The 26889-nt window shown below is 38.4% G+C and overlaps 3 protein-coding genes and 2 pseudogenes across 4 annotated transcripts in view; 1 reads left to right on the top strand and 4 right to left on the bottom strand.

The window, feature by feature from the left end:
• Positions 1–7927, bottom strand: part of LOC144660581 (uncharacterized) — a 162358-nt gene extending 154431 nt beyond the window's left edge. The window contains exons 1-2 of the mRNA XM_078521234.1: positions 7859–7927; positions 7708–7780 (exon numbers count right to left, since the gene is read on the bottom strand). Of these exons, the coding sequence (XP_078377360.1) occupies positions 7708–7780; positions 7859–7873 (88 nt within the window). The 5' untranslated portion in view covers positions 7874–7927. The remainder of the gene's footprint in view (positions 1–7707; positions 7781–7858) is intronic.
• LOC144660650 (uncharacterized) lies at positions 1370–5178 on the top strand (annotated as a pseudogene).
• Positions 5270–6639, bottom strand: LOC144660646 (P2X purinoceptor 7-like). The gene is made up of 3 exons (XM_078521327.1): positions 6352–6639; positions 6017–6143; positions 5270–5926 (listed from the first exon to the last, which is right to left on the bottom strand). Exons 1-3 carry the CDS (start codon positions 6581–6583, stop codon positions 5755–5757), a joined length of 531 nt encoding a protein of 176 aa, XP_078377453.1. The 5' UTR covers positions 6584–6639; the 3' UTR covers positions 5270–5754.
• A 4483-nt stretch (positions 7928–12410) lies between the features above and the next one.
• LOC144660608 (ZP domain-containing protein-like) lies at positions 12411–26476 on the bottom strand (annotated as a pseudogene). The gene is made up of 7 exons (XR_013572120.1): positions 26337–26476; positions 25627–25828; positions 15346–15540; positions 14800–14925; positions 13932–14479; positions 12783–13081; positions 12411–12561 (listed from the first exon to the last, which is right to left on the bottom strand). The product of XR_013572120.1 is annotated as a ZP domain-containing protein-like (transcript).
• LOC144660645 (ZP domain-containing protein-like) lies at positions 24443–25184 on the bottom strand. Its single transcript, XM_078521326.1, has one exon. It carries the CDS (start codon positions 25160–25162, stop codon positions 24551–24553), a length of 612 nt encoding a protein of 203 aa, XP_078377452.1. The 5' UTR covers positions 25163–25184; the 3' UTR covers positions 24443–24550.
• Positions 26477–26889: the final 413 nt, after the last annotated feature.

Here is a 26889-nt window from a genome sequence, read left to right as displayed (position 1 = left end):
TGTTTTATGTCAGAATAAGGTAAAGACCTCCAGTTGCCGAGTGTCTAAACTCAAGAAGGGAAACGTTTGAGAAAAAGTAAGTTTTAATCTTTGAGATAATTTTGACTTTGCTGAAATCGACAACCTGTTGGAAATGAGCAAAATTTGCATATTGTGCGAGCGGACGAACGATTCCTATTTATGGCATTTCAGCCGTTTTTATTTATACAAACTAAAACGGCCATAAAAACCAAAAGTACTCGTTTTTCGAGGATGTACAGCAAGACTCTGAGCTGCTGGATAAAATATTTCTATCTAATCACATGCGCTGGGCATAAACCGTCAAACGAGCAATCTAATGTAAATATTGCCAAAATGAGCTCTTAAAAACGTTTGTTCGCGTCCAAAGTAGAACGATAGCCGGACCTTTTAATTTATTTTCTATTAGAATAGGGTTAGATCTTTGCTGAGAAGTGCATTTTACCTGTGATTTTTGTACCGCTTTGGAGATTTTAGCTTTTACTTTTGAGGAATCTGTCATGCGAGAAAACATACCGCAAACCGCGTTGTCTTTGATTTAATTAAGCTAATTTAATTTTTCATCAAATAATTCGATATTCCTTGATAAGACAAGGTAAATGCGGCTTAATGTAATGTACTATTTAAAATTTAGCGATATTTATCCGTTTCGAAGAAACGCGGCTTTTAAAATCGCCGAATTTCCGCCATCGAATAACCCTGAAAACCGCTCTCAGATAGTAAAATACGTTTTGTCCTGTAGCGAAGCACAGAAAAATTTTCTGGAAAAAATTAGATCGATTTTAATCATTTCACATTAAGTCCTTTTCTGTCACAAAAAATAAAGGGAAGGTTTACTCGCGACCCGAAAGTCGCCAGACCGCTGTTAGCTGGACAGCCACTTAATTTTCGCGATTTTCGCGATTTTCAAAAAATCGCGAAATTTAAGACCCGCGAAAAAGGGTTCTCGCGAAAAATAACGACGCGAAATTTAATACCCTTCTATATAATTCGTTATGAATATTCAAAGTTGCCGTCAGTTTACTACTAAATTACCTTGGTACAGTCGTCAAACTAGCTCTACTTTGTTGCAACGGAACATGTTAAACTGTTTTTAAAGTTTTGTTTTGTTATATATGGTTTTGTTGAATGTCATTGAAAACTGTTGCAGTGGAAAATTAAAATCAGTTGGACCAATTTTGAGAGTTACTGTTTGTTAATGTAGACCAGTATTTTGACACTTTTCGCGAAATTAAAGGAGAACTGAAGTCAAAAATCAACTTAATTTCTTTAAGTAGCTTATACTATGAAAAATATGTTTTAAATGTTTTTTTGTGTCATACGTGTCCGGTTAGCGAGAAATATTTTCTTAAGGGAGAACTGAAGTCAAAAATCACGTAACTTTTCATTGCTTAATTTGAACAACAATACATCATAAAACAATATTCCGTACTTTTTTCTCACTCAAACGAAATTTTTCACGCAGAAAACTAGGATTTTCTGGCTAGATTTAGCCCAATATTCGGCTATGGTACGGCGGCTCAGAACTCGTGCGTCAGCGGTTCTCGTTGAAGTTTATGACGTAGGTTATGGGGAAGAAGGTAAACATGGCCCACGGATCTTTTACAATGTAACTTACGTACAGACGGCGATCTGTCGCTTTCAATAAGCAGAAGATGCGTATAAAAAGGAAGAAGAAAACGAACAGGGTGCTTCTGTTTTCCCGAATGTTATTTATATCTTTAGGGATTGTGTAAGTTCGCTTTTATCTTCACAGATCGTGCTGTCTTCATGAAACGTCATGTCGCTAAAACGCGGTAAAACGCGTGACCGACGATTGCAAGTTTTGTAATCAAGCTTACGCAGTTCTTGCATTTGGTCTTGTCGAAGATCTTGCGTACACTTCGCTAAGTATTAATGGTTTTAATGTTCATTCTATTTCTCAGATGATGTTTCCTGTTATAAAATTAGAGGTTGTTTGTGTAGAAAGACTAGAAAGATCGATCGCGAAAGGCATTTTTTCACGATGGCGAATGAAGATAAGTGTCGTAAGTAGTCACAACTGGAAATAAAATTTCGAAAGCTGCAATGGACTTTGACTTTTTGTTTTATTTAAGTAGTTTGATATGATCTGTTGTCTTACGTAAGGTATTGTATAAATACAGAAACTAAGCTCAGCCGAATCATTTCACTCTGCTATTGCTTCGACAAAATCTACAGTGGTTGTTGACAAAATGGTTTACTGTGCGGCGTTCGATTGCAACAACGACTCAAGATTTACAACTGGTATATCGTATCATTGCTTTCCCAAAGACACATCTCTCCGAGAACAGTGGTTGGCGAAGATCTCTCGTGCTGACCTCGTCATTTCGAAAAACACCAGGTTGTGCTCGGAACATTTTACACCCGACTGCTTCGAGCGTGACTTCAAGGCAGAACTCCTTGGTAGAAAACCGAGAGCTACACTGAGAGCAGATGCAGTACCCTCGATCTTCTCTCATCGACCTCCAAAGAAAAAGCCTCGCTTATCTTCAGAGAAACGTTCTGAAGCAAAAGCCAGACAAGAGGTAAGAGCTTGAAATGTATTTTTGAAAAAATGTTAGTGACATGTACCCAAAAACTTGGCTGTCTAATTGTATTATCAAACAATTGCAAATGGTTAAAAAAGTAAATGATTTTAAACTTGAAATCCCTGTTAAAACAGAAGGGAGAATTTAGAATATAGAAAATAAAGTGCCGGGTTATCTTAAGAACACTCCAGCTCAACAAGAACAACCATATGCTGCACCTCAGATAGATTTACCAAAAATAACTGTTCAAAATTTTAATGAAAACAATTCAATCCAACAGCCTCCTAAACAAAGTGACACTGTTCAGGGTTAGGGTAACAACAGCATCATCTTCCAACTTACTTATTTTCAATCCTATTCATATTTATACCCCCCAAACAGGTTTCAGTTTCAAATAGTCCCAAGTGTAGATGTATATGCTGTGATTTAAATTTATCTTTGGCTAAAATCTTTTAAAACCCAATATATAATATATTTATATTTTTGCCTCATATTAATTACCCTAATCTGAAACAACGAAATATAAGGGCTCAAAGAAATTAATAAACACACACATATATATACATATTTCCTAAAACCAAAACTTATACCTGTCTGCCAATAAACAGAATGACTTTAGTATGTCTTTATAGACACTCAGGGGTTATAATATATGACAACATAGATATTATTCTGGGTTGCAGTACATCACCTCTGTCTCTAAATCCATCCATGGGGTTAACGAAGAAGCAAGTACATCACAGCAGTCCACAGAGTCTGGCGAAGTTGATGACCACCAATCAAATTCAACTTCATCACAAGACCCGTTCCCAAATTTTGAGCCAGCATGCATTGTGCCAGTCAAATCACAGGCAGTTCAGGTCAATTTGCCAAATGATGGTGCTGATTTTGGTTGCCAGGTAAATACACGTGGTATTCAATTGATGATGAAGTCTGTTGACTCCCAGACCCCTTCTGTGAATGTTTCTGATGCCAGCACTCAATTTGAGGAAAGTGACAGTCCAGAACAAAACAACATTGCTGAAGAGGCTGTCCCCACCATTTCCCCAGAAGTGTCTCCGCAGAAGGATGGAACTTATCGCCCATCAAGATCTGAGAGTTTTTCAGATGACTCTTTATCAGAAGCAAAGGACGAGGAGGAAAAGCCAAAGTTTGCAAATCCTCAGGATGATACTAAGTTTATTGTGTTTAAGGAGGAACTGTTTAAGCTATTTAAGCGATGTCCTGAGTGTGGCGCACCAGTTATCAAAAAGCTTCAATCCACTCAGGGGTCTCAGTTATTTGTGACGCTAATATGCATGAACGATCATAAATTCTCCTGGCAAAGCCAGCCCATGTTTGAAAAAATGGCAGCTGGAAACTTATTGTTGTCATCCTCGATTTTGCTTAGTACTAAAGTTACAATTTTTTAGTGAAAATACATTTTACACTATTCAAAATAAGTACCTATGTCCTGTTATTAGCGAATTTTGGCACAGGGAGCAAAACTCAGTATTTTCTGAGCTAAATGGAAAAGATCTAAGCCTTTCAGGGGATGGGCGCTGCTACAGTCCTGGTCATAATGCAAAATATGGAACATATACCATGATTGACCAGCAAACTGACAAGATAGTGGACTTTCATGTTGTTCAGGTCAGTGAAGTAAACAACAGCAATGCTATGGAAAGGGAGGGGTTTAAACGCTGCATGGATAACATAAAAGCCAAGGGGGGGCAAATTAAGGTTGTTGCCACTGATCGCCATGTTGGTATCAGAGCTGATTTAAAGAAAAATTACACTGAAGTTGACCACTAATTTGATGTTTGGCATTTGTCCAAAAGTATAACTAAAAAACTCAGAGAAAAAGCCAAAAAGAAGGACTGCGGTGACCTCTCAGCTTGGATTAAGTCAATATCCAATCATCTTTGGTGGTGCGCAGAAACATGTGAGGGCAACAAGGAGATGATGAGGGAGAAGTGGATATCCATCGTCCATCACACTGCCAACATCCACTCCTGGGATTGTGCTGACTTGTATCACGAGTGTCCTCATCCGCCCATCCCTCGAGATGTAGCACGAACAAAGAGGTGGCTCAGGCTTGGTTCCCCAGCCCATGAAGCTCTTAAAGAAGTTGTCTTTGATAAGAATCTTCTGAAGGACATACAGCAGTTGACCTTGTGCTGTCACACAGGAAGTTTGGAAGTGTACCACAGTGTCCAAACAAAGTACCTTCCCAAGCGTCAGCACTTCTCCCATGGGGGTATGGTTGCACGTACCCAGCTGGCAGCCCTCGACCACAATGCCAACACTGGCAGACAACAGGCAACTGCATCAAAAGGTGCCAACCAAGGTCAGTTGCAATTTAAGGTTGTCTTTCCAAAACAAACAAAAGAATGGGTAGCAAAGCCGGCTTTTGAAAAGACAAACCGAGATCACCTCAGACCAATGCTCGATGCTATAGTGGAAAGAAAAAATCAAAAACCCCACGAGAGGAGTGCACCAATAGCAGCCCCTCAGCTTCCCCGAAATATTGCCAGCAAACCTAGGCCTCCCAAGGCAGAGGTCATCGCTAGTCACACTTCAAGATTTTCAAACAATTAAGAAAAAATGCTAGATATTATATATCACATATACATGCAGTCAATAATATATTGCTTTCAAGTGTCTTTTAGGAGTGTGTGTGTGTGTGGGAGGGGGGGGGGGGGGGGGGGGGGGGGGGGAGGGGGCTGTCCTGTTGTTATTTAGACCAAAACTGAATGTTGGGATTCACATCATTCATTCCATTTCAATAATTAATTTTAATGATAAGTTAACCAGAAAATAGATTTTCATAGTAGAGCTCTCCAAAATAAACACTATAGATGTCAATCTAAAGTTGAGCTTTTTATACATAATTATTCCATTTAGTTATAATTTGTGTAATTATAGGAGAATGTTATTATTTCAAATAAATAAATATATGGTATATAAATTTTAGTAAGAGTTAAAATGAAAATTTAGCTTTGCAAGTTCCAGTTGGATAAAGTTCTAATTAGGGATTTATAATTCCAATTACTTTTCTTTAGAATCCCTTGTCAGTTTTACGGCATTGATCAGTTTAGATAAAAAAACAAAAATCAATATTGTGAAAGGTACAAGAAGTAATAAAGTTGAAGTTGAAAAAATTGTACTTTAGAAGTGTATAAAAAATAAACAAACAACGAAAGAGTCATTGAAGTTCGATTTCTGCCGCTTTGAAGCCCACGTAATCCCCACTCTCTTCCGGGAATTCTTTCCTGATGGCTTGCACAACGCAGGCCGGGAGAATCCTTCGGTTTTTCTTTCCGAGAACACCATGGACCCACCAAGTGAACTGCCGGTATGCCGCCAAGCGCCATGTTCTAAAAATAAAGAAACTGCTGTTAATAAAATTATCGAATTCAGTAATAAGGAAAATAGTTCTGAATACAAAAGCTGCACTGTCAACTCACCTGTTTACTATTGGGTCCGGTACTGGATTGAGTCGAGCATTGTGGATTGCCATAAGTGCCGTCCTCAAGACATCCGTGTCCAAACACACAATGCGAAATTTTGGGTGCGTAGTTATACATGTAACACCTACCGGTACAGAGAAAAACGGAATGATAACAGAATCCTTATCTAAACGGGTGAGCTAATTTCACATGAAAGCTTATGGCTGTTATGAAGAAAGAACTTGTGAGATATGATATAAATCGCGATTTTGCAACTGGAACTAAATTAAGCTGACTCGAAGCGAAGCTTTCTTAACTTTTTGTGGGACAAAACTGCAAACTTAAACACAAACCTGATTCATCAAACTTCTGGTTGAGCTCCTCTAGCTCTTGACAGCAAAAACATTCATCCTCTGAGGCCATGGAAACACAAACGCCGCATGTACACCACTCAGTGTTTCCAATTCTTGAGTTTTCAGTTGAGTCTGTTTCATTTACTCGATCGAACTCTTCGTCGTAGTCATCGACGGGCTCTTCACCGGGAGAATAAGTCGGCTCGAATTGAAAAGGCTCTATTCCACTCATAATAAAAATAACGCGATTGGAAAAACTAAAATATTACAAAATTATACTGTACGTGTTTTGCAAGCGCTGAAACTCTTTCCCCATAACATACGTCACAGACTCAAGTTGAAGACCGCTGACTAATAATTGGCGCCCACGGCTTTCGAGCCGAAAAAGCGGGAAAAAGCCAATTTGGCTAACTTTTTGCCAATCGGTAGAGATTTATCCCAAAAGGTTATTTATCCCGAAAAAAATGAGGGTCACTGTTTAAGAGAGCAAACTGCAAGCGAAGTTAACACAACGGCTACCCACCCTGTATGCATTTGAAAAATTCTCGCAGCGCGCGTGCTCATGCATGATGTGGCTTGACGTTGGGACATGAATTACGTGCGCAGTAAGGATGCGCATAAACAATAAGCGTGAACGTCCTTAAGGTGGCCCGCGGGTATTTATGAGGCTGACAGTTCCCTTTTTTAAGCGCGTTTTCGGAAAAACGTGAAGCGATTGCTTAGATTTTGAGAATAAATTCAGTGTATAAAGTCATAAATTTTATGGCGATCAAACGCGATTTGTTTAAGTTATGAGCGATTCTCGGAAGCCTTCGTTTTTAATAAAATGCGATTATTTTTAAAATGCTACGATGAATTTTTTTTGTAATTATCGATAGTTACCTCAAAACCGCTGTCAAATAACTTACACGACAACCCACTCCGTTGAATTCTTGAACGAGCGACTTGTTGCCTTTATTTTTTTGTGTGATATCACCAATCACGTGCTGACAAGTTTGCCATGTTTATCGATATTAAGTTGAAACATCTTCGAATATTCCTTGGAAATCTTCGTTAATCTTCGGCCATCTTCGGAAATTTTCGGAAAAATTTGGAATATGTTCGGAAACATTCGTATGACCTTCGGACAACATTTTGAAAATCTTCGGAATCTTCGGAAAATGGTCGGAAATCTTCGGAATATCATCAAAGACCTCGTTACTAGTAGTTTTATAAAATAAACAAAATAATACATGGTTGTGCGGAGATATGAAATTTATCTTCGAGTGTTTTAAGTCCTTGATATAAACTGGCTATGAAAGTTATTGCAAATAATGTGGCAACGTCAGTTTAGTGACATAAAGACTTTTTACTTACCAGTTGAGGAGGAAGGTACAGAGAACAAAGCTACGGAGACCAGAAACAGAAACAACACCGCAGTCTTGTTAGCCTAAAAGTTAAGAATAAAAAAAAATATTCATCAGTGGATTGTAAATGTCCATTAAAAATACTAAACCATCATATGTACCATTGTGCTAGGCATGAGAGCGAGAGCTGAGCTTTCGTGTGGTTAGTGTTTTCAGAAAACAAATTGCCGTGTTAAATTTGATTGTTGTCCGGCGTTGTCGCCGATTTATACTGAACTAAAACTTCCGCTGTCACTGAGGCAAAAGATCAAGTCAAGTTTCCACGTTCACTTGTTAAGTCTGTTGTCTCGTTGTTGCCGATAATTTCCGCGGTCACTGAAGCAGAAGGGTTGTAAATGCTAAAGCTAATTAACATAACCATGGATTGATATTCCGTTTGTTTCCCGCTTGTTTGTTCCATAACCTAGACCCATTCTTCTTCGCTTAAGCTGAACAGGATGTTTTCTTATAACAGCACGTAAACCACGAACATCATGCAGTACTATATAACTTTTATTGAACTTTTTTTAGTTGATTACGTCCCATTGTTTGCTTTCTTCGATCTTTGGTTTGCAATTCAAGGTCAAAGGAAGTAATATTCAAGTTTCCACGTTTACTTTTAGGGAGCTTTAGCAATGACGACGGCGACGCCGAGGACAACGCCTGGTGTAAAATGAATTTATATTTCACTCGAGAATTTCGAAATTATTCAGAGGGAATTCAGTGCATCTTTAGGAACTAACCGAAGCTTAATATGTAAAGAAAGCGTTCATCCCCAAACAGAAATACGCAAATTTAGCTGTCTTTGTTCACGTTCTCCAATGTACGCAGAACTTGGTCATTTCACGTTGTTGTTTCACAGAGAACGGCCAAGGAATGTACCAGGATTTTAAACGCAAGTGCAGAGGTATTATTGTTTTCCTCGTTAAACCTTTTGTTTGGTGACGTTCTCGTTCACGTTGCCGTCGTGGTTTGCTAAAGCTCCCTGAATCAGACGAGCGTACCGAAATATAATTACACAGGTTGTTTCAATTCACTATTAAGCTTCACTTAGTAATTATATCTGATATGTGTTTGTCAGCCGAATCAAGATTTATTCAATAAAAACAATCTTGAAGGGATTCCCACGCAAACAAGCCCCCAGCAAAGTTCACATAGATTTGAGACACTAGCTCTTTGACAAAGTGTGCTATTACTATTTACATTTTTCGAATGAATGGAAATGGAAAGGCTTTAATTGCATGACATCATGAAAATAACCACAAGACGAATAGTTTCTGATTGTCTAAATTATCGTCAAGGTCTTCCTATAAATCGATAGCAGTTAATGGTAATCAGTAAAGGAAAAAGGGTTGTGAATTCGATAAAAAGAAGGATTTTTGTGTCAAAACTTCAAATAAAACCTGGCGCTGCACCAACTATTTTTAACTTTGAAAGTAAGGTCATAAAGCGAAGCACTGACACGGGATTCTTCGCGACAAAACAAAGAAGTCAGTTAGACCAGGGTAACCCATTGTTGCAGGTTTTGTTGAAATGTTATGAATCACGCTGCATAGACAAAGCGCCGAGAATCTTTGACGAAGTCGAGGGTACTACCCCGGGTACTACTAAAAAAAATTGGAGGGGTGGCATGGGGTGGGATTGGAGCGCATTTTAACCCATTTCAATCCGAAATAATAATGTGATTTTCTCTTCCTTATTTCAGACTTGACTCCCAAAACGAATTTCAAATTCAGTGAACTGCCAGTGATGTTTATTATTTTTCTTCCAAGTCATGGAAGTTTGATATGCCTTTTTTCCTTGTATAAACGACAAAACGCAACTGATGAAATGAACGGTTTGATAATCATGCACATTCATCGAGTTCCTTGTTTGTCAGATCGGGCCGGGTTCTCAAGGAATCTCTGCAAAAGAGGTGTTTAAAATGATCTAACAACAGCTAATTAAGAGACTAGTGCAACATGTATCGGTCAGAAAAGGACGAGTGAGCGAGTTATCACCACAAAAACCATTTATCATTGCATTAAATGCAATTAAATACATAGGCGTACGGGCCGGGGGGGCTGAGGGGGCTGCAGCCCCCCCAAATTTTGGGCAACTCAGATTTTTTGGGCAGCAAGAGAAATTTGGGCAAAGCCAGTTTTTAAAGTAGTTTTCTTTTTTTTCTCGAAAAGATAGATATGTTCTATTTTAACCTGAAGTTGGCGTGGTTATTATTTTCTTGACAATGTGAGACCAGATTCACTAACAAGATTTACCCAAGATTCCTTATTTCGAGAGGCGCTGATATCTTCGTAACTGTAGGACGTAAATTTCCGGCGGCCACCATTTCAAGTAGAGACGTCAGTGAGAATCGATACGTCCAGAAAGAACGTGGAATCTAGTGAGATGTTAAATTTTAAGAACCAGTGAATGGACAGTTTGATGAATGCACCAAAGAAGCGTTGCTTGTACGTGGAAGCCAGCAGTTATTATGAACTTCCTTTTCTAAACGTTATAACAAATAAATTCATATTTCCTTTAATAATGGACACAATGATAGTCACTCAATTTGGGAAATTTATGTCACGGTGAAACACGACCCTGATAAAGAAAGCTTCTCCCGCGTTGCTAAATTTTACAAAATCGACGGCGAGATTCTGAAAGCCGAGCAGAAAATGTACGCGAGTTTTCGTCGTTTGCGCGGATTAGGCTACATGACTGTTTCAGAAATGCTGGAGACAATGCACGAGAATGGTCTATTTGATATGTCTCCAAAGTTTTCTTATGTGGTACATATCCTCGCAGAGCATGATACTTGCTACATCGTGTTCTGCAGAAAGATCATTGTGTGCATTGCGCAGATTGAAAACTTACCTCAACAGCACCATGGGGCAACGTTTCAGTAACATCGCACTTATTAACATTGAAAGGGCATATGCCAAATCTGTAGTCAACAATGAAAAGATCGTATCATTGAAATCTTCGGCCATCGAAATGGCAGATAGCTATTTCTTTTAAGGTGATTTATGAGCTCATATGATAAATTCATATGCAAGAACTGCACGAGAATATTTTCTCTTCTTATGTAGGCCTATGGTAGCTTATATTAGTGCATCGCAGTATGCGTACCCTCGTTTCTTCTCGACTTTTTCGTAAAAATTTGGGCAACTTGCGATAATTTTTTGGGCAAATGGTTCACCGCCCCCCCTGGCAAAAAATTGCCCGAACGCCTATGATTAAATATTTTATTGATCTCATTTTAAACAGCATCAAGCTCCCAACACCGCACCTGACTATTACAGTTTAAACTATTGTCTTTAGTAGCCGGGAGCATGAAACTTTCTTCTGCCTGATTTGTTTCCATCTCCAAAAGAAAAAAAATACTAGCTTCATTTTAAGGCATATTCCGCCCTCAGGTAAGTTACATCTTTAACAGTTGCAAAGCATATTTTTCCAAACTTAGTTACAAGCTGAAAACTTTACCAGCATTTGGATTTAAAAAAGTTGTTTTGAATGTTTTGTCATTTTAGCTTCCCTAACTCTTCCGATTTTCTTTTACTGTTTTTATAAAATATGACTGATATGATACTTTGTTCTATCAAAGTTTAAGATCTAGTAAAAAATATCTCTTTGCCACACGGATCCACTAATATGTTAACATGGCTGAACTCCATTTATTTTGTCGACAAATGTTTAATTTACCGTGTTATCCTTAAAAAATGAATACTAGTTCAATCCCCGGGTAAGACGACAGGATCACCCAAATACTCCTTTAAGGCATGCTTGCAGGATAGCAAACTCCCAGCATATTTATTACAGATCTTTCAGCACATCTTTCAATTTTCAATCGTTTACGAGAGATGTTAGACGGCTTTGCTCACTGTCAGGATCCAGAAAGACAAACCATAATAACTCTGAGACAAGCATTTCAACAACAAAAACTGACAGCCTCCAATACGTGGCGTAAACATTGTGAATGTTCTTATGGCCAAGCATTGCATTATTGAATCCTCAATACTTTTGTCGAACATTTCTTCGTTCTTTTCGGGGATTAAAAGTTACTTATACTATTCTTCCTACAACTTCTCAAATCAGTACAGAAAACGCAGTGCACCCTTATTGAAATCAATTTTTTGACATGTCCGGTATAATGTAAGGATTATGAGCAACCTCGAAAACTGTAATGCTAAAGCGGAAAGACGTTAGTTTAGTTATTAAGATCACTCAGAATCTACATGTTAAGGATGAACTTGAGGTTGAGATATGCAATCTTTTCCATTAAGCAGAAAAAAGTATACCAAGAAAAACAAAGAATCCTTGTTGCGCTAGAATTTCTTTGAAAAGTTAATTAACTAAATCAGGTCGTTTTCAAGTATTAAACTAAGTTTACATCTGATTGGAGTTCGTTTAGTCTGAACACTAAATTTCTCTAAAGCTGTCACGTTCAACTCTGCAGAACCGAAGGTTACTGCATGTAGCGTTGCGTGACAAGCTACAAGGGATTGCTGCGGAAATGGCTAAGGTCTCTTAAGTTTTCTTTAAAAAAGTTAGAAGTTGTCTGGTGGATGAAATACCTACTCCTTGTTAAAATGGTTATTCGTAGCAAATAACAAATATTAGTGTTAGGTTATGCATAGACTATGCGTATCTCAAGCTCGAGTACCCTGTAAAGTGTGTCAAGTTCAGTTTTTTCTGTGAGCTTGCTCTCACTCCTGATCGCCGCTGACAAGCACGGAATACCCTGCAGGCTTGTCACGTGTTTTCTTCAAGATCGCAATTCCTGTTCCCACCACGCAAGCAACCCACATCACAAACAGAGCCATCATGAGCGTGGGACTGAAACCTAGGAACGTCCAGAAAAAGTTCAGATGACAACACATTTAATCACAGGCTTCAAAAACTCACTGATTGAATATATTGGTATTAATAGGCAAAATGGAAAATTCATAGCACGCGCGCAGATAAAGATATATCAGTATAAGCACAAAAACACCGCGCACAAATGAAAACTATTATTTATCTTGTTATTTGATAATTTTAGACTTCAATACTCTGTATACATACCACTTTTATCCAGCACTTTCCCGTGCCTTTTCTCTCGTTTCTCGCGTGCCACGTGGAGTGGGCCCTGGGCCAAAGTGTATACTTTAGACATGTGGTCACTCACTTCACGTCTTCTTCGGCCACATGAAGGACATTTCTTTGCGCATTGGGAGTCTGGGTTGGTTGCGTTGCATACAATCACGTGACAGTTAACGAACACAAATGGATGGTCAGCAATGAATTTGAAGGCTTCCAGGCTAAACCGCTGTGCACTGACTGAAGGCACTGAGTTGTACTTTACAGTGACGTCATTCAGGCATCTGAGAGATGAAATTTTCATATTAGCGTTCCCACACTATCAACTGCTATTATATTAAGCAATTTTTTAAAGCAAAATAAGCTTCACGAATTAATTAAAAAGTAAGATTTGAGAAGAAACTGTTAATAATAATAATAATAATAAAATATTTATATAGCGCCAGTATCCTGAAAGTTCAAAAGCGCTTTACAGTAGTAACGTGTAAAAACAGTATTAAAAAAAAATAAATATAAAAATAATTAAAAGGTTACAAAAAGTGCTTAAAATCTTAGACTAATAAAAAATGTTGCTAAAACTGTTGCCCTAGATGAAATGATTCCTTCCTTTGTTAACTCAATACTACCATTTGCGTTCATCCATTAAGCGTGACAAATTTAATTAACGCGTAGTTTTACTTTTAAAACCTTAACGGTTTTGTCTGTACGAGTTATTTTTGAACAATGAAACGTTTGCGGTCTGGTCGCGAAACTGACAATGTTTTGGCGCCATATGATAATGTTTTCTTTACGAGCTATCAAAATTTTAAAGATTTGCCTGCTTACTTCGATGAAAGCCTGCTCAGAAAATATTATTACAATGGATAGGAAAAAAGATGACAAGTTTGGAAAGAATTATTGACCAGGAGTCGTTTTAGGGCAATATTTGCAATGCTTGATTCATTTGTCTTAAGATAAACGTAGCCAGATTAAATGTTTAAAAGTAAAACTATGCCCTGAATCATGGATGAACGCAAAGTTAATGGTATTAAAAAAAAAACATTTGCACATTTAAGACTGTGGTCTGACCGAAGTCTTTTACCTGCACTTGTTTTGGTTCCACTCACTATAAAAGAAAAATTATCCTTCACATACCCTTTTCTAATAAACTCATACTTCAATGAATTCGTCTGATCCTGAGTGGGCGTGGCATAGCATCGATCTGCTATGATTGACAGCTGCTTGTCACCTGATGTTACTGATACCTCAAATAACAGAAGTTTGCGCAGCACCACAGTAACAGGGAAATCATCCTTCGTGTAAGGACTCACGAATCTCTTGTCAGGAAACATGTTCAAAGAGAGTGTAAAGTTTCCTTTTCCTTCATCACTAAACACAAGCTTTCTGTTACTTGGTTTCCAGCCAACGGATGATACAACGCCATATTTGGAATACAAACAGCTGAACTGAATTTCTAGTTTCCGTACGTGTGTCACGACATCCTCTGCAGCCACAGGGATTTCCAAGACTGTGTTGGAGTAAACGATAGCTGTAGGTGTGTGCCTGCGTGTTGTGTTACAGCCAGTCAGCGGTGTCATAAGGGAGAAATGAGCTCTTGTTTCTTTAACTTTGCATGTGGTGTCCAGGAGCCGAAGATGTGATGGTCATATTGTCTCCGTTGCACTGAACATTAACACCTGGAGCTAAATAAAAGAGACACAAAAATAAATTGTACACTGTTTCAGCAGAACGAAAAAAAACTTGTCTGTAAATAACTCATTGCAGAATGAAGAGACAATTGGTATTTTAATATACGTCCTTTTTTGAGGTATTTTTTTGAGTCAGGGAAATTTTTGAATAAAGACATATGAATATGTTTACAGGAGGAGACTTAAACAGCCAATTGTGTAAAATGGTTTCATTGCAAATGTTTTATTTTTTTAAAAGGAAAAGGATTATTAACACTTGCCACCCTGTAATAAGGTTTGTGTTTTTTGCTAGTGAGGTATAAGTCAATACTTACCATAGCATGTCCTGTTATCTAATGATAAGCTCAGTTCTGGGTCTGGACATTCACATTTGTAGCCTCCAGCAGTATTAACACACTTGTGACTGCAGCTTCCATTTGACACAGCACACTCGTCAATATCTAAATGATAATTGTCTGTGTTAATAGCAGGCCATCATCCGTTTCCAGAAGAATTAAAACGGCCTACATAGCCCGATGTTGAAAGAAAACTAACTATGAATTATGACAAGAGCATATCAAGTAGAGTTGTCATGCTAACTGATCCGAGTTATCTGCAAAAAAAAACCCTCACCAGTGCATGAAATTACCTTGGAATTGTCCGTCCACTGACCATTTGCCCCACACTGCTTATAAAAGTATCCTTGCGGGCATGAGAACGAGCAAGTACTGTTGATTCTCATCTGTGACGTCACGCAACCGTTTGGTGATGTAAGGAAGCACTAACGAAAGGTCTTTATTTCTAGACATAGCGTTTTGCATGATACAATTTTAAAGTGTTTAGGATAAATAATTAATGGCGAAAATAATCAGAAAACTCACCGATGCATGAGACTGACTTAGCACTGTCCGTCCACTGACCATTTGCCCCACACTGCTTATAAGAGGGACCTTGTAGCTGGTATCTTTGTGGGCATGAAAACACACATTTCGTGTTGTATGTCATCTGTGACGTCACACAGCTATTAGGAGACGTTTTGACAAGGCGGCTAACTGTGAGGACTGGACACTTTAAGGCTGATATTAAATTTAAAGAAAATAACAGTTTTTCTTTATGCGCATTATTACTGCGCACGTAATTCATGTCGCAATATTACGCTAGTATCAACACGTCATGCATCGAGTGTGCACGCTGAGTAAACTGTCTGAACACGTATATGGCTGGTAGCAGTTGCATTAACTTTCATGGGAGCTTGGTGACCGCATTTTTCTTTACGTGGATCGTTGCCTTTAAAAATTCTCTCCATTTTTACGAAAAAAAAATTGACCAAAAGATATTTTGACCAGATATTTTTTCGTATTTTTGACTCACGTTGGCTCGAATTTATGTATTTTGTGGCCGAGCACAACAACAGTTCCTCCAAAGGTTAATTCTCCCAAAAGGAATATATGACACCCGTTTCAAATATTTACTCAGTATATAAATTGGACCTAATTTAGTTCAATAATAATCTTTATAAACAGATATAAATAATATAAACAGAAGATGTATTGGTTGTTTTAAAACTGAAATTAATATTTGCGGACATTTATTTAAATGGAAGTGCTTCGAATTGCTTTAATAGGTTTACTTAATTAACTCACTGATGAACTGTTAAATTCAACATGCATGTTTCGGTGTCTTGTGAAGACAAAGATAAATTTTATTAAACTATTGCATGGCAATTAAGGGGGTTACCTTTGAACCTGTCCTATAAAACTTAAGCACGAAAAAAATAATGATATTTATTGAGCATTTACCTACCAACGGTTTCGCAAACGGAAGGAAAGCGGTAATTGCACCAAGTGTCGTGCAAAAGACCGTTTCTATAAATACAAACACAAGGTTCTCTTCCGAGATGGTTGTTGGGTTCTCCCTTGACCCAGTAAAAATAAGAAGGGCGTGATCCGTCAACCCATTTCCAGCTTTTAGTGTCTGTCGGATTTCTGTATAAACCAATATGAGTGCAGAATGCTGTTAACCTGGCAGAAATAAATTGATTTTCAGCTTGTGAAGTTATCACTGCGAGGTCAGCTCACATTGCTCTACAGGCAGATCTTGCTGCGTTCCAGTTCAGGGTCTTTGTTAAGATTCTGTAGCATTAACCTTGGAAGTAAACCCAACTGTTTCGGCATATTCCTAAAATATGGGAGGAAAAAAGGAAAAACGAAACAAATAAAAACGCTTACATAACTATTTTTTTATAGAATCGAATGCCACACTACAAGCTTAAGTATCCCCAGCAATGCTATATCGTGTTAGCCAGTCCTGATATAATAACAATATAATACAGAATAGGATGCATTTTACACTAAGCGAAAGAAGAAACCCGATATTAATTCTAACCCTATCCTGCAGGCCAGAAAATTGGAGCTGGAAGACGATTTGGTCTAAATATTAAAAGGTGAACTGAAGCAGATGAAACACGCAGCTGTAAACACTCTTGTAGCCACGGAGCCCCTGAGCCCCTTATTATTCGTTTCTATTTGTCGAGTCCTTTGTTTCCGTTTTTTGTCGTGCATGTTTGTTCTTGTAATTAGCTTTGTTGGTTATTTTAAAGGTTATGTTACGTGTTATATTTTCGTGTGCATTTTTTATCTTCCTATTTTGCTGTTACGCTTAGCGTTTTCTGCGGTGTTTTTTAAGTTGTCGTTGTCCGAATGTTTAAGTTGCCGTGGTGTTCGCTCAAATCTTGTTTTTTCCTATTTTTCCATTAGTTTTTCTCTTTCTGTATTAGTTTTCCGTTTGTTTCTTTTCTTTCGTTTAGTTTGTCTGTGTTGTTTGTTATTTCTGCAAATCGCTTGTTTAAAGCGCGTATTTTGGAATTGGGCGTTTTTGTTTTACCGTCGATTTGACACAGCTAAGGCCTGTATGTGTATCATCTTAATTGAAAGTCAAGACAATCTTTATTAAGATGATTTTAAATCTCAAGTTAAGATGATACTACTTAGATGAAGGAAGGGGTGAATAGGGATACGCAAATCCGTTGATCCGTGCTATTTTTTGGCCAAATCCGTAAATCCGCCACTATTTTTGTTCAAATCCACATCCGCATTCCTTGAAAATTTTCTGTGGTATAGTTTCACTGCAACGATCAGTAGATGTTGTTTTTTATGCCAATTGTTTAAGAAGTTTCGTTTCATTGCTTGTTTCAGCAAAAATTCCGCCATACCGACGAAGACCGACCAAAGTGATCCGAACTTCGTTTAGTATCCACGATCCCAACTTCCTGACACGAAAAGTCCAGAATCCGGGCCAAAAATCTAAGCTAATCCGCGATCCGTTGTATTTTCAAAATCCGCGAATCCGCTCGATAAATCGAAAACGTTCACAATCAGTGCGTCTTTTAAGGCCAAATCCGTCGATCCGCGAACCTCTTTACCCCCCTCATGAAGACCTGCCTTACCTCGGCACCAGTTTTAAGATGAAAAAGTCGTCTTACTTTAAGATTTTAGTTTTTAAGGAGTAATAAATAAACTTTTAGTCTTAAAATTGGGTCGCGCCTACAAGCAACTCTACATTTCATGAACACCAGCTTGAGAATGATGCACTCAAATAGCAGTTAACGAAGAAATCGTCTTAAACTGAGATTTTGGTCTTAAATAACGAAGTTAACTGAAAAGGAAAATATTCGGCGTTGAATTCTAGCAGGCAACTGTTTTCGCACCGGCCTAATATATATTAACAACCGGGTTCAGTATATGATAGTGAAATACGTTTTTGTTCAGTTATGGAGAAATTTCATTTTGCTGGTATAACTTTAAAAATAATTTCTTCCTTTGCAAGCGTTCGTGGCAACATTGAGTCCCTTTAATCCTGAAAAGCGAGAGGCGTTGAGCCATAATGATTGTTAACTCGATCTTGCATCAAGAAATGTTCGATCGGCAGATCAATGATGACATTGATCTGAGTATGTTGATTTCAACTGTAGAGGAAAAAATTCCAATAAAATCTGAAATAAAAAAGTTGTGAAATTTGAAAGAAAATAATTGCAATTGAATCTTATATTTCCTTGTACGTTCCGAAAAAAGGCCGTGTCAATGGTATACACACGAAATGCCGATTAAATGTATATTTGATAGAATTGAAAATCGAATTAGACGTTGAGTTTATTTCAGTGGACCGTAATGTAATTTCATTGATTTTCTTTTTATAAGTGTTGTATGAAAGTGACCAAAAGTGAATATTCACCTCCCTTCTTTGTTGTAGATTTCAAGGGAAAACGTTAATGCAGAAGATATAACTGCGATCAGAGTTATCAAAGATATTTTCCTGACAGCGAAACAATTAGCAAACTAGCATACCTTTGCTTTGAGAAGTGTACCGTAACAGCAATATCGAAAATGCCAGCAGGAATATAGACAATCTGTGGAAAGAAGCCATCCCAACACAAACACTCCAAAATAAACTTCCTGAAACTTTTAGGTTCAGAGCGAGATTTATACAAAACTCACGGATAGATCTGAGTGTGTAGAGTGAATAAGAGAGTATTGGAGAACCTCTGCACTAAGATGACTGCCACGGTGCATTTAGGACAACGCGTTTTTTCAGGAGCTAGATTATTCAAATACTTGGGGTCATAAGCTACATGGGCTTTGTTATTGTTGACGTAGTTAGTATTCAACTAGACTGACAACGACGTGATGGAACATTGTAAGGAGTCATGGCTCTATATAGGTCACGTTTATTTTGAACGTCCAGGGGCTCCTGTGGATGAAAGATCGGCAAACTCAAAATGTAGAAAAAGAAAAAAAAAATAGTTAGCAACAAGAACGGCCGACTATCGCTGTCAAGAAAATACATAAAAAATTATGATTACCGCGAAGTCGTTTGTCATTCCAGGCTCACTTGAGAGGTTTGCTTAAACGGCAAAACAAATATTTAATAGTTGTAAGATTTTAAAAAGAAGTCATGTCACGCATACCAAAGAGTCATTGTAACACTTCCTAAAGAAACACGAAAAATAATCTGGGCTCTGTGGAGAAATCTTATACTGTATCTTCTCGAAGAATCACCCCCGTTCATCTCCTTGGCCAAAAGAGCAATTTTTAAATAAGCACCCGGACGCTTATTCGAGGAAATACGGCAATGTGTAGATTAGACTGATGTATAGTTAGACTTAATTGATTTGAATTAAGTTATGTCGTCTCTTCGTGCCAGTCAGCAGCCAGTGCATGTTCGTCTTTCGCGGGTCATATAGCATAAAATGAGTTTCCCTAATGGTCGCGGGTCGCGGGTCGCGGGTCGCGGGTCGCGGGTCGCGGGTCGCGGGTTTCAAGTCGCGTGTCGCGGGTTTTAAATAAGGGCCTGTTTACATGATTCCGGAATGACTTTCATTCCGGAACGAAACTCGTTCCGGAATGAAGTTCGTTCTGCATTTACATGACAGAGTCGACCCGTTCAACCAAAGGCATTTTCACGTGCGCGGTTTTCGCGCGAGATCAAAACAAGGTGGCGCATGTTTCGCGCGAGATCAAAACAAGATGGCGCATGCTTCACGCAAACTTGTTTTTGTGCCCATTTATTGCCGTAACTGCAATTTAAACGAGTAATTTGACCCTAGAGCTGCTTCTTTGGGCTAAACAGTAATTGCTATTACGTTTTTTCGCTCTGAATTCAAACTGTGGAGTCCGTATGCGGTTTTCGAGTTGCGATTTCATCTCGGAACGAAATTCGTTCTGTGTTTACATGATACCAGAATGAAATGTCATTCCAGAACGAAACTTTCATTCCGGAATGAAAACGGGAATGAACTCATTCCGGAATGACTTGACTTTCGTCTCGGTATCATGTAAACAGATACAAAGAAATGTATGGGGATGGAATGAACTCGTTCCGGAATGAAAGTCATTCCGGAATCATGTAAACAGGCCCTAAGTCGCGGGTTTTGAAAAAGTCGCGGGTTTTGAAAAAAGTCGCGTGTTTTTAAAAGTTGCGAGTTTTCGATAGAAACCATTTATTTCTCAGTAAAATTCATTCAAACAAATTTAAACTCGTTTTCTTGGGAACTACGTTACAAAGTAGCCAATTACTTTGCGGGTTAAACAATCAAATTACGAACTTCGGAACAAACTCCCCAACTTTGGTCCGGCTAAACTTCCCAAGTTTGCAAGTTGAGGAGGAACAAGACATGTTGCTCGAAAGTCATGGTCATGTCGGAAATTCAGGTGAAGAAAACATGGCAGCCGCGGTAATGCTCCAGCGATTCCAGTGGCTAGAGTTACAAAATATTTGGTTGAAGTTGAAGAGCCTGACGTCGTTTCGCATGAGCGATCTGCCGATAAATAAATTTTACGTCGGCTGAAATTTGGTCAAATTTAACTTTTTATATACAGCAAATACATACATGTTTTCTTCCGATGGTTTAGCGAAGCAAAACCATTTCTGTCAACATAACTACAGAAGGGTTTTTAAAATCTGCGCCAGTTAAAAATATTTTAAAGAGTTTTTGCCACAGAATACTAGTAAAATATATTTATCAACCGTACGCGTTCAATCATGAATACTTTGGTTCAACTTCATGATCGCTCGCGCGCAACGTTGTTTTCAAACTTAAAAGCTTGATTGCAAATCATGCAATGTTTGATACCCAATTTGAACATGTTTTTTTTTTCAGGACGTGATGCAACGGACGGTATATGTAATCCTTATACTTACTGTGGGTCAGAACGTTGATACCGACGCCGTGCTTGTTCAAACAACTATTTTGAAACTCGAGCAGCTAGAATCGCTGAAATATTTCTGCCACCACTTTGTAACGTGTCTCGTTCCTCCTCAACTTGCAAACTTGGGAAGTTCAGAAGTTCAGTCGGCAAAGTTTGGGAAGTTTGTTCCGAAGTTCGCAATTTGACTGTCTAACTCGCAACGTTACTTCGTAACGTAGTTCCTAAGAAAACGCGATCATTTTAAAACCGGCGTCTTTGCAACCGGTTTAAATTTGTTTGAATGAATTCTACTGAGAAATAAATGCATTCTATTGAAAACTCGCAACTTTTAAAAATACGCGACTTTTTTCAAAACCCGCGACTTTTTCAAAACCCGCGACTTATTTAAAACCCGCGACACGCGACTTGAAACCCGCGACCCGCGACCCGCGACCATTAGGGAAACTCCATAAAATTATATGTTAACGCATGCTGTTTGTGTGAGCATATGCACTTGACCTTAAGCAGACCTCAAAAAATTGTTTTCTTAGGAAGAAAAAAACCAAATAAGTAACGATAAACCGTAAATAAGCAGGGATGTTAGCGACTGAAGAAAAGTAGAAAGGATTAGAGACAAATAAACTTGAGAAAACTGTCCAATTTTTGAAGATACCCAGTGCGTCACGTAGCCTGTAAACAACCTCTCTTGGTCAAAAGATTACGAATGAAGGCCTACTCTCGGACCCCAAATCGCCCAAAGTCGCCCAAAATCGCCCGTGGACAAAACAAGCTAAAATCGCCTTAAGTCGCCTTTCAAAAGTAGCCCCCAAGGCCTAATCTGGGACCCAAAATCGCCCATAGTCACCTAAAGTCGCCAAAAACCGCCTTAAATTGCCCAAAACCGCCCGTGATTTTGCACAAAATAAGCTAAAATTGCCTAAAGTCGCCCGAAGTTAAGGCGACTTTGGGTCCCAGAGCAGGCCTGAGTGACGAGCAAGTTATCACCACACAAACCATTTATCATTGCATTAAATGCAAATGAACATTTTATTGATCTGATTTTAAACAGCACCAAGCTCCCAGCACCATACCTGACTATTACAATTCTAATTTATGATCAAATAAGCAGTGAGCATGGGACTTCTCTCTGTCTGATTTTTTTCCATCACGAATTGGGAAAAAAAGGTTGCTTCATGAAAGGGAATTCGGTTGTTGGCAAGATATATTTTCTACAGTGTGCCGCACATGTGAAAATTATCTTACCACGCTTGGTATGATCGAAGCTGAAAACTTTACATGCATTGTAAAATAGCACGATGTTTTGGATGTTTTGTTATTTCTTAACAGCTTACACTTCTGATTCCCTTTTCCTTTTTTCCTATAAAACAAAACTTAATTCCATGCCTGACTATCCATGTTACAGCCTTCTCTACTGAAGCCTATTTCTTTGCCACCGGATATGTCAACCTGACTAAACGCCATTTATATTGCCGACAAATGTTTAATTTACCTCTTTACTCTTAGAAAACGAATACTAGCTAGTTCAATCCCTGAGTATGACGACAAGGTGTCACTCACATTTTCCTTTGATGTAAGCGTTCAATTCCATCAATTCCCAGGATATTTATTACAGACTCCTTCGTTAACTTCAGTTCTTAATTTCTGATCCCGCATCGAAAACAAAAGGAAGAGGTCAAGAGAGATTTTAGACGATAATTACAGCCAGGATCCAAGAAGACGAACTATAGGCGAAAAAAGTGGCAACCTTCAATAAGTGACGTACACTGCAGCGTGTATGGTTCTATGGCCAAACATTGCATTATTGTTCCTCAACACTCACTCGAGCATTTTCTTCTTTTCCTTCGGGGATTAAACGCTAGTTATGATATTCTTCCTAAACCTGAGTTACCAAATAATCAAAAATGCAGAGCACCCTTAATCAAATCAATTTTTTGACATGTCCGGTAAAATGTAAGGATTGTGAGCAACCTCAAAAACTAATGTGCTAACGAAAGACGGAAGGTTAGTTATTAAGATCACTCAGAATCTACATGTAAAGGATAAACTTAAACTTAAGAAATGCAATTATTGTCATTAAGCAGAAAAAAATAATGTGAAAACCTTTTCGGCTCATCTGATCACAGAAACTTATAGAAAGAGAATAAAAAAATCGTTGTTGTTAGAATTTCTTTGAAAAATTAACTTAACTAGGTTGTTTCCAAGTATTTAGTTCTGCATCTGGTTGAAGCTCGCTAACTCTTAATGCTAATTTTTCCTGCAGATGGTTTTCAAAGCTGTCACGTTCTACTCTGCAAAAAATGTAAGTGCAGCGTTCCGTGACAACCTGAAAGGGACTAGTGAAAACTACTACAGTTGTTAGAAGTTATCTAGCGGATAGAATACCTACTCCTTTTAAATCAGGTTATTTGCAGCGACTAATACTTTGTTGTTGACAATTTAAATTCATATCTCAAGCTCGAGTATCCTAAAGGTTTGTCAAGTCCAGTTGTTTTCTTTGAGGTTGCTCTCACTCCTGATCGCCGCTGGCAAGCACAGCATAAGCAGCAGGCTTGTCACGTGACTTCTTGAAGGTCATCACCGCTGTTCCCACCACGCAAGCAACGCACATCACAAACAGAGCCATGAGGAAGGTGGGACTGAAACCTAGGGAAATCGACATCACATATAAGAAATACGTAAAGGTGACAAAATAATAGGTAGTTTTTAAGACCTAAATTTGATCACAGACTCCAAACTTTCTCTGATTAAATATACAAATAGTTAAAGACTAAAATGAAAAACAAATATACAAACATGATTAAAATTATTATCATTTCGTTATTTCAAAATTTAAGACTTTAAAACTCTATCCACATACCACTTTGATCCAGACCATTCCTGCGCGTTTCCTCTCGCTTCTGTCGTGCCAGGTGGAGTGGGCCCTGGGTCAAAGAGTACACGTCAGTCACGTGATCAATCACTGCTCGTCTTCTTCGGTCACCTGATGGACATTTCTTTGCACACTGGGAGTCTGGGTCAGTCGCGTTGCATACAATCACGTGACAGTGAACAAACACAAAGGGGTGGTCAGCAATAAATTTGAAAGCTTCCATGCTAAACCGCTGTGTACTGACTGAGGGGGCTGAATGGTACTTCACAGTGACGTCATTCGGGCATCTGAGAAATGAAAGTTTCAAATTAGCGTTCCCACACCATGAACTTCTTTTATGTTAAGCATTTTTTTTAAAGCAAAATAAGCTTCACGAATTAATTAAAAAGTAAGATTTGAAAAGAAACTGTTGCCCTAGATGAAATGATTTCTTCATTTGCTAACTAAATGCCTTTGGTAAACGACCAGTCCATTTCTTTGTACATTTTAAGGCTGTGGTCTGACCGAATTCTTTCACTTAGGCCTGCACTTGTTTTGGTTCCACTCATTATAAAAAAAAAATTCCTTCACATACCCTTTTCTAATGAACTCGTACTTCAAGGAATTCTTCTGATCTTGAGTTGGCGTGGCGTAACAGCGATCTGCTATGATTGACAGCTGCTTGTCACCTGATGTCACTGATATCTCAAAGAACAGGAGTTTGCGCAGCACCACAGCAACGGGGAAATCATCCTTGGTGTAAGGACTCACGAATCTCTTGTCAGGAAACATATTCAGCGAGAGTGTAAAGTTTCCTTTGCCTTCATCGCTGAACACAAGCTTCCTGTTACTTGGTGTCCAGCCAACGGATGAAACGACACCATATTTGGAGTAGAAACAGCTGAACTGTATTTCTATTTCACGCACGCGTGTCACGACATCCTCAGCAGCCACAGGGATTTCCAAGACTGTGTTGGAGTAAACGATAGCTGTAGGTGTGTGCCTGCGTGTTGTGTTACAGCCAGTGAGTGGTGTCGTAAGGGTGAAGTGAGCACTTGTTTCTTCAGCTTTGCATGTGGTGTCCAGGAGGCGAAGGTGCTCACGGTCAATGCCACGGAGGAGGGACTTGGGAATGATGATGGTCATGTTGTCTCTGTTGCACTGGACATCAACACCCGGAGCTAAATTAAAGAGACACAAAAATAAATCGTACACTGTTTCAGCAGAACGAAAAATAGCTTGTCTGTAAATAACTCATTGCAGAATGAAGGACAATTAGTATTTTAATATAGGTCTTGTTTTTGAGTTAATTTTTTGAGTTGGGAAAAATTTTGAATAGCGACATATGAATATGTTTACAGAAGGAGACCTAAACAGTCAATTCTGTCCAATGGTATAAAAAGGAAAAGGCTTATTAAGGTTTGTGTTTTGCGTTAGTGAGGTATGAGTCAATAATTACCATGGCACTTTAATAACTGGACACTTTACAACTGAAATTGAATTAAAAGTAAATAATAGTTTTGGAAGTATGGCAAAGCAGCCTGCATAACAGTGACACATTACTATTATTATTAGAAAAACATTAATTAAGATATAATCAGTAAACGTACCTTTACATGTAACTGCCTTGGCACTGTCCGTCCACTGACCATTTGCCCCACACTGCTTATAAGAGGGACCTTGTAGCTGGGATCCCTGTGGGCATGAAAACGAGCATTTCGAGTTGGTTTTCATCTGTGACGTCACGCAAATATTCGGCGTTGTCTTGACAGCACTTTCAAGGGGTAAGAGCTGGACAGGTTGGAACTGAAACTTAAATACAACGTTATAAAGAAAACAACAATTAGACAGTTAACAAAAGGGAAGATTTATATTGTTTGCTTGCCAGACATAGTTTTGATTTTCTGGTTAAATGTTATTCTTCGGACATAAAAGCTACACTGGGTAAGGTGTAAAACTTCTTGCTAATTTGAGCTCAAATAAAGCAGAAATATTGCTTACCTCCATTCCATTCCTATAAAATAAAGATTGTTTTGCTTTGACGAATGTTCCTATGAGTTTATAAAAGCGTGCGAGTTTCAGTAATTTAGCTGTTCAGACAAATCGGTCAAAAATTGCATTTGATGATTTTTCAGCAATTTCATAACTACTACGTCCACTCTCACTTGCCACACCAAAGCCCTAAAGGGAAATCGTCTTCATCACTCTTAAGTGCAAAACTGATGTTTGCGGAATTTAATCCCGCAAATGTAATCACGCAATGGATTTTTTTAAAACTTCTCTCACCCATAACAATGTGCAATCTTTCAATTTCTATTACCTTGGAAACTGTCGCCCTTTATAGGAATTCTGCTGTGACACCATATGCCCACATAATTGTTGCTCTTAGCATCAGCTCCACTGCCTGACATAGTGATTTCCTTTGCCAGCCTATCGTTGACGTAGATTTTTACGTTAGTACCACTGACTACTGACTTGAGTTTATACCAGGAGCCAGAAGATACTGCAAAGCCGATTCTTGGGCTGCTCTCTGGTCCAGAGCTTGTTATGTACATGGAGTTGCTCCACAAAAAATATCCCCATGCTTTTGTTACAGCGCTGTTAAGAAAAAAGAAAGGATGCGTTTCCGCACCGATTGAAATGAAAAAAAGATTCAATATATTTAAGATATTTTGGCAATATAAATATACCAAAAGAATAATCGTTTGATTCAGTCAGATGGATCGATAGATCGATTGATTGACTGACTGATTGATTTTTCATTGATTAATTGTTTCACTCGTTGTTTCGTTGATTCTTTGTTTTATTGTTTAGATGCAGTATGTATATATTCGCCGCGCTCATGTTAGAGAGACAATTACAGAAATATATGG

Source organism: Oculina patagonica, chromosome 7 (assembly GCF_052425735.1).
Source record: "Oculina patagonica isolate OP01 chromosome 7, crgOcupat, whole genome shotgun sequence".
In the NCBI taxonomy this organism is placed as follows: domain Eukaryota; kingdom Metazoa; phylum Cnidaria; class Anthozoa; order Scleractinia; family Oculinidae; genus Oculina; species Oculina patagonica.
This window is presented reverse-complemented; position numbering and strand designations above follow the sequence as displayed.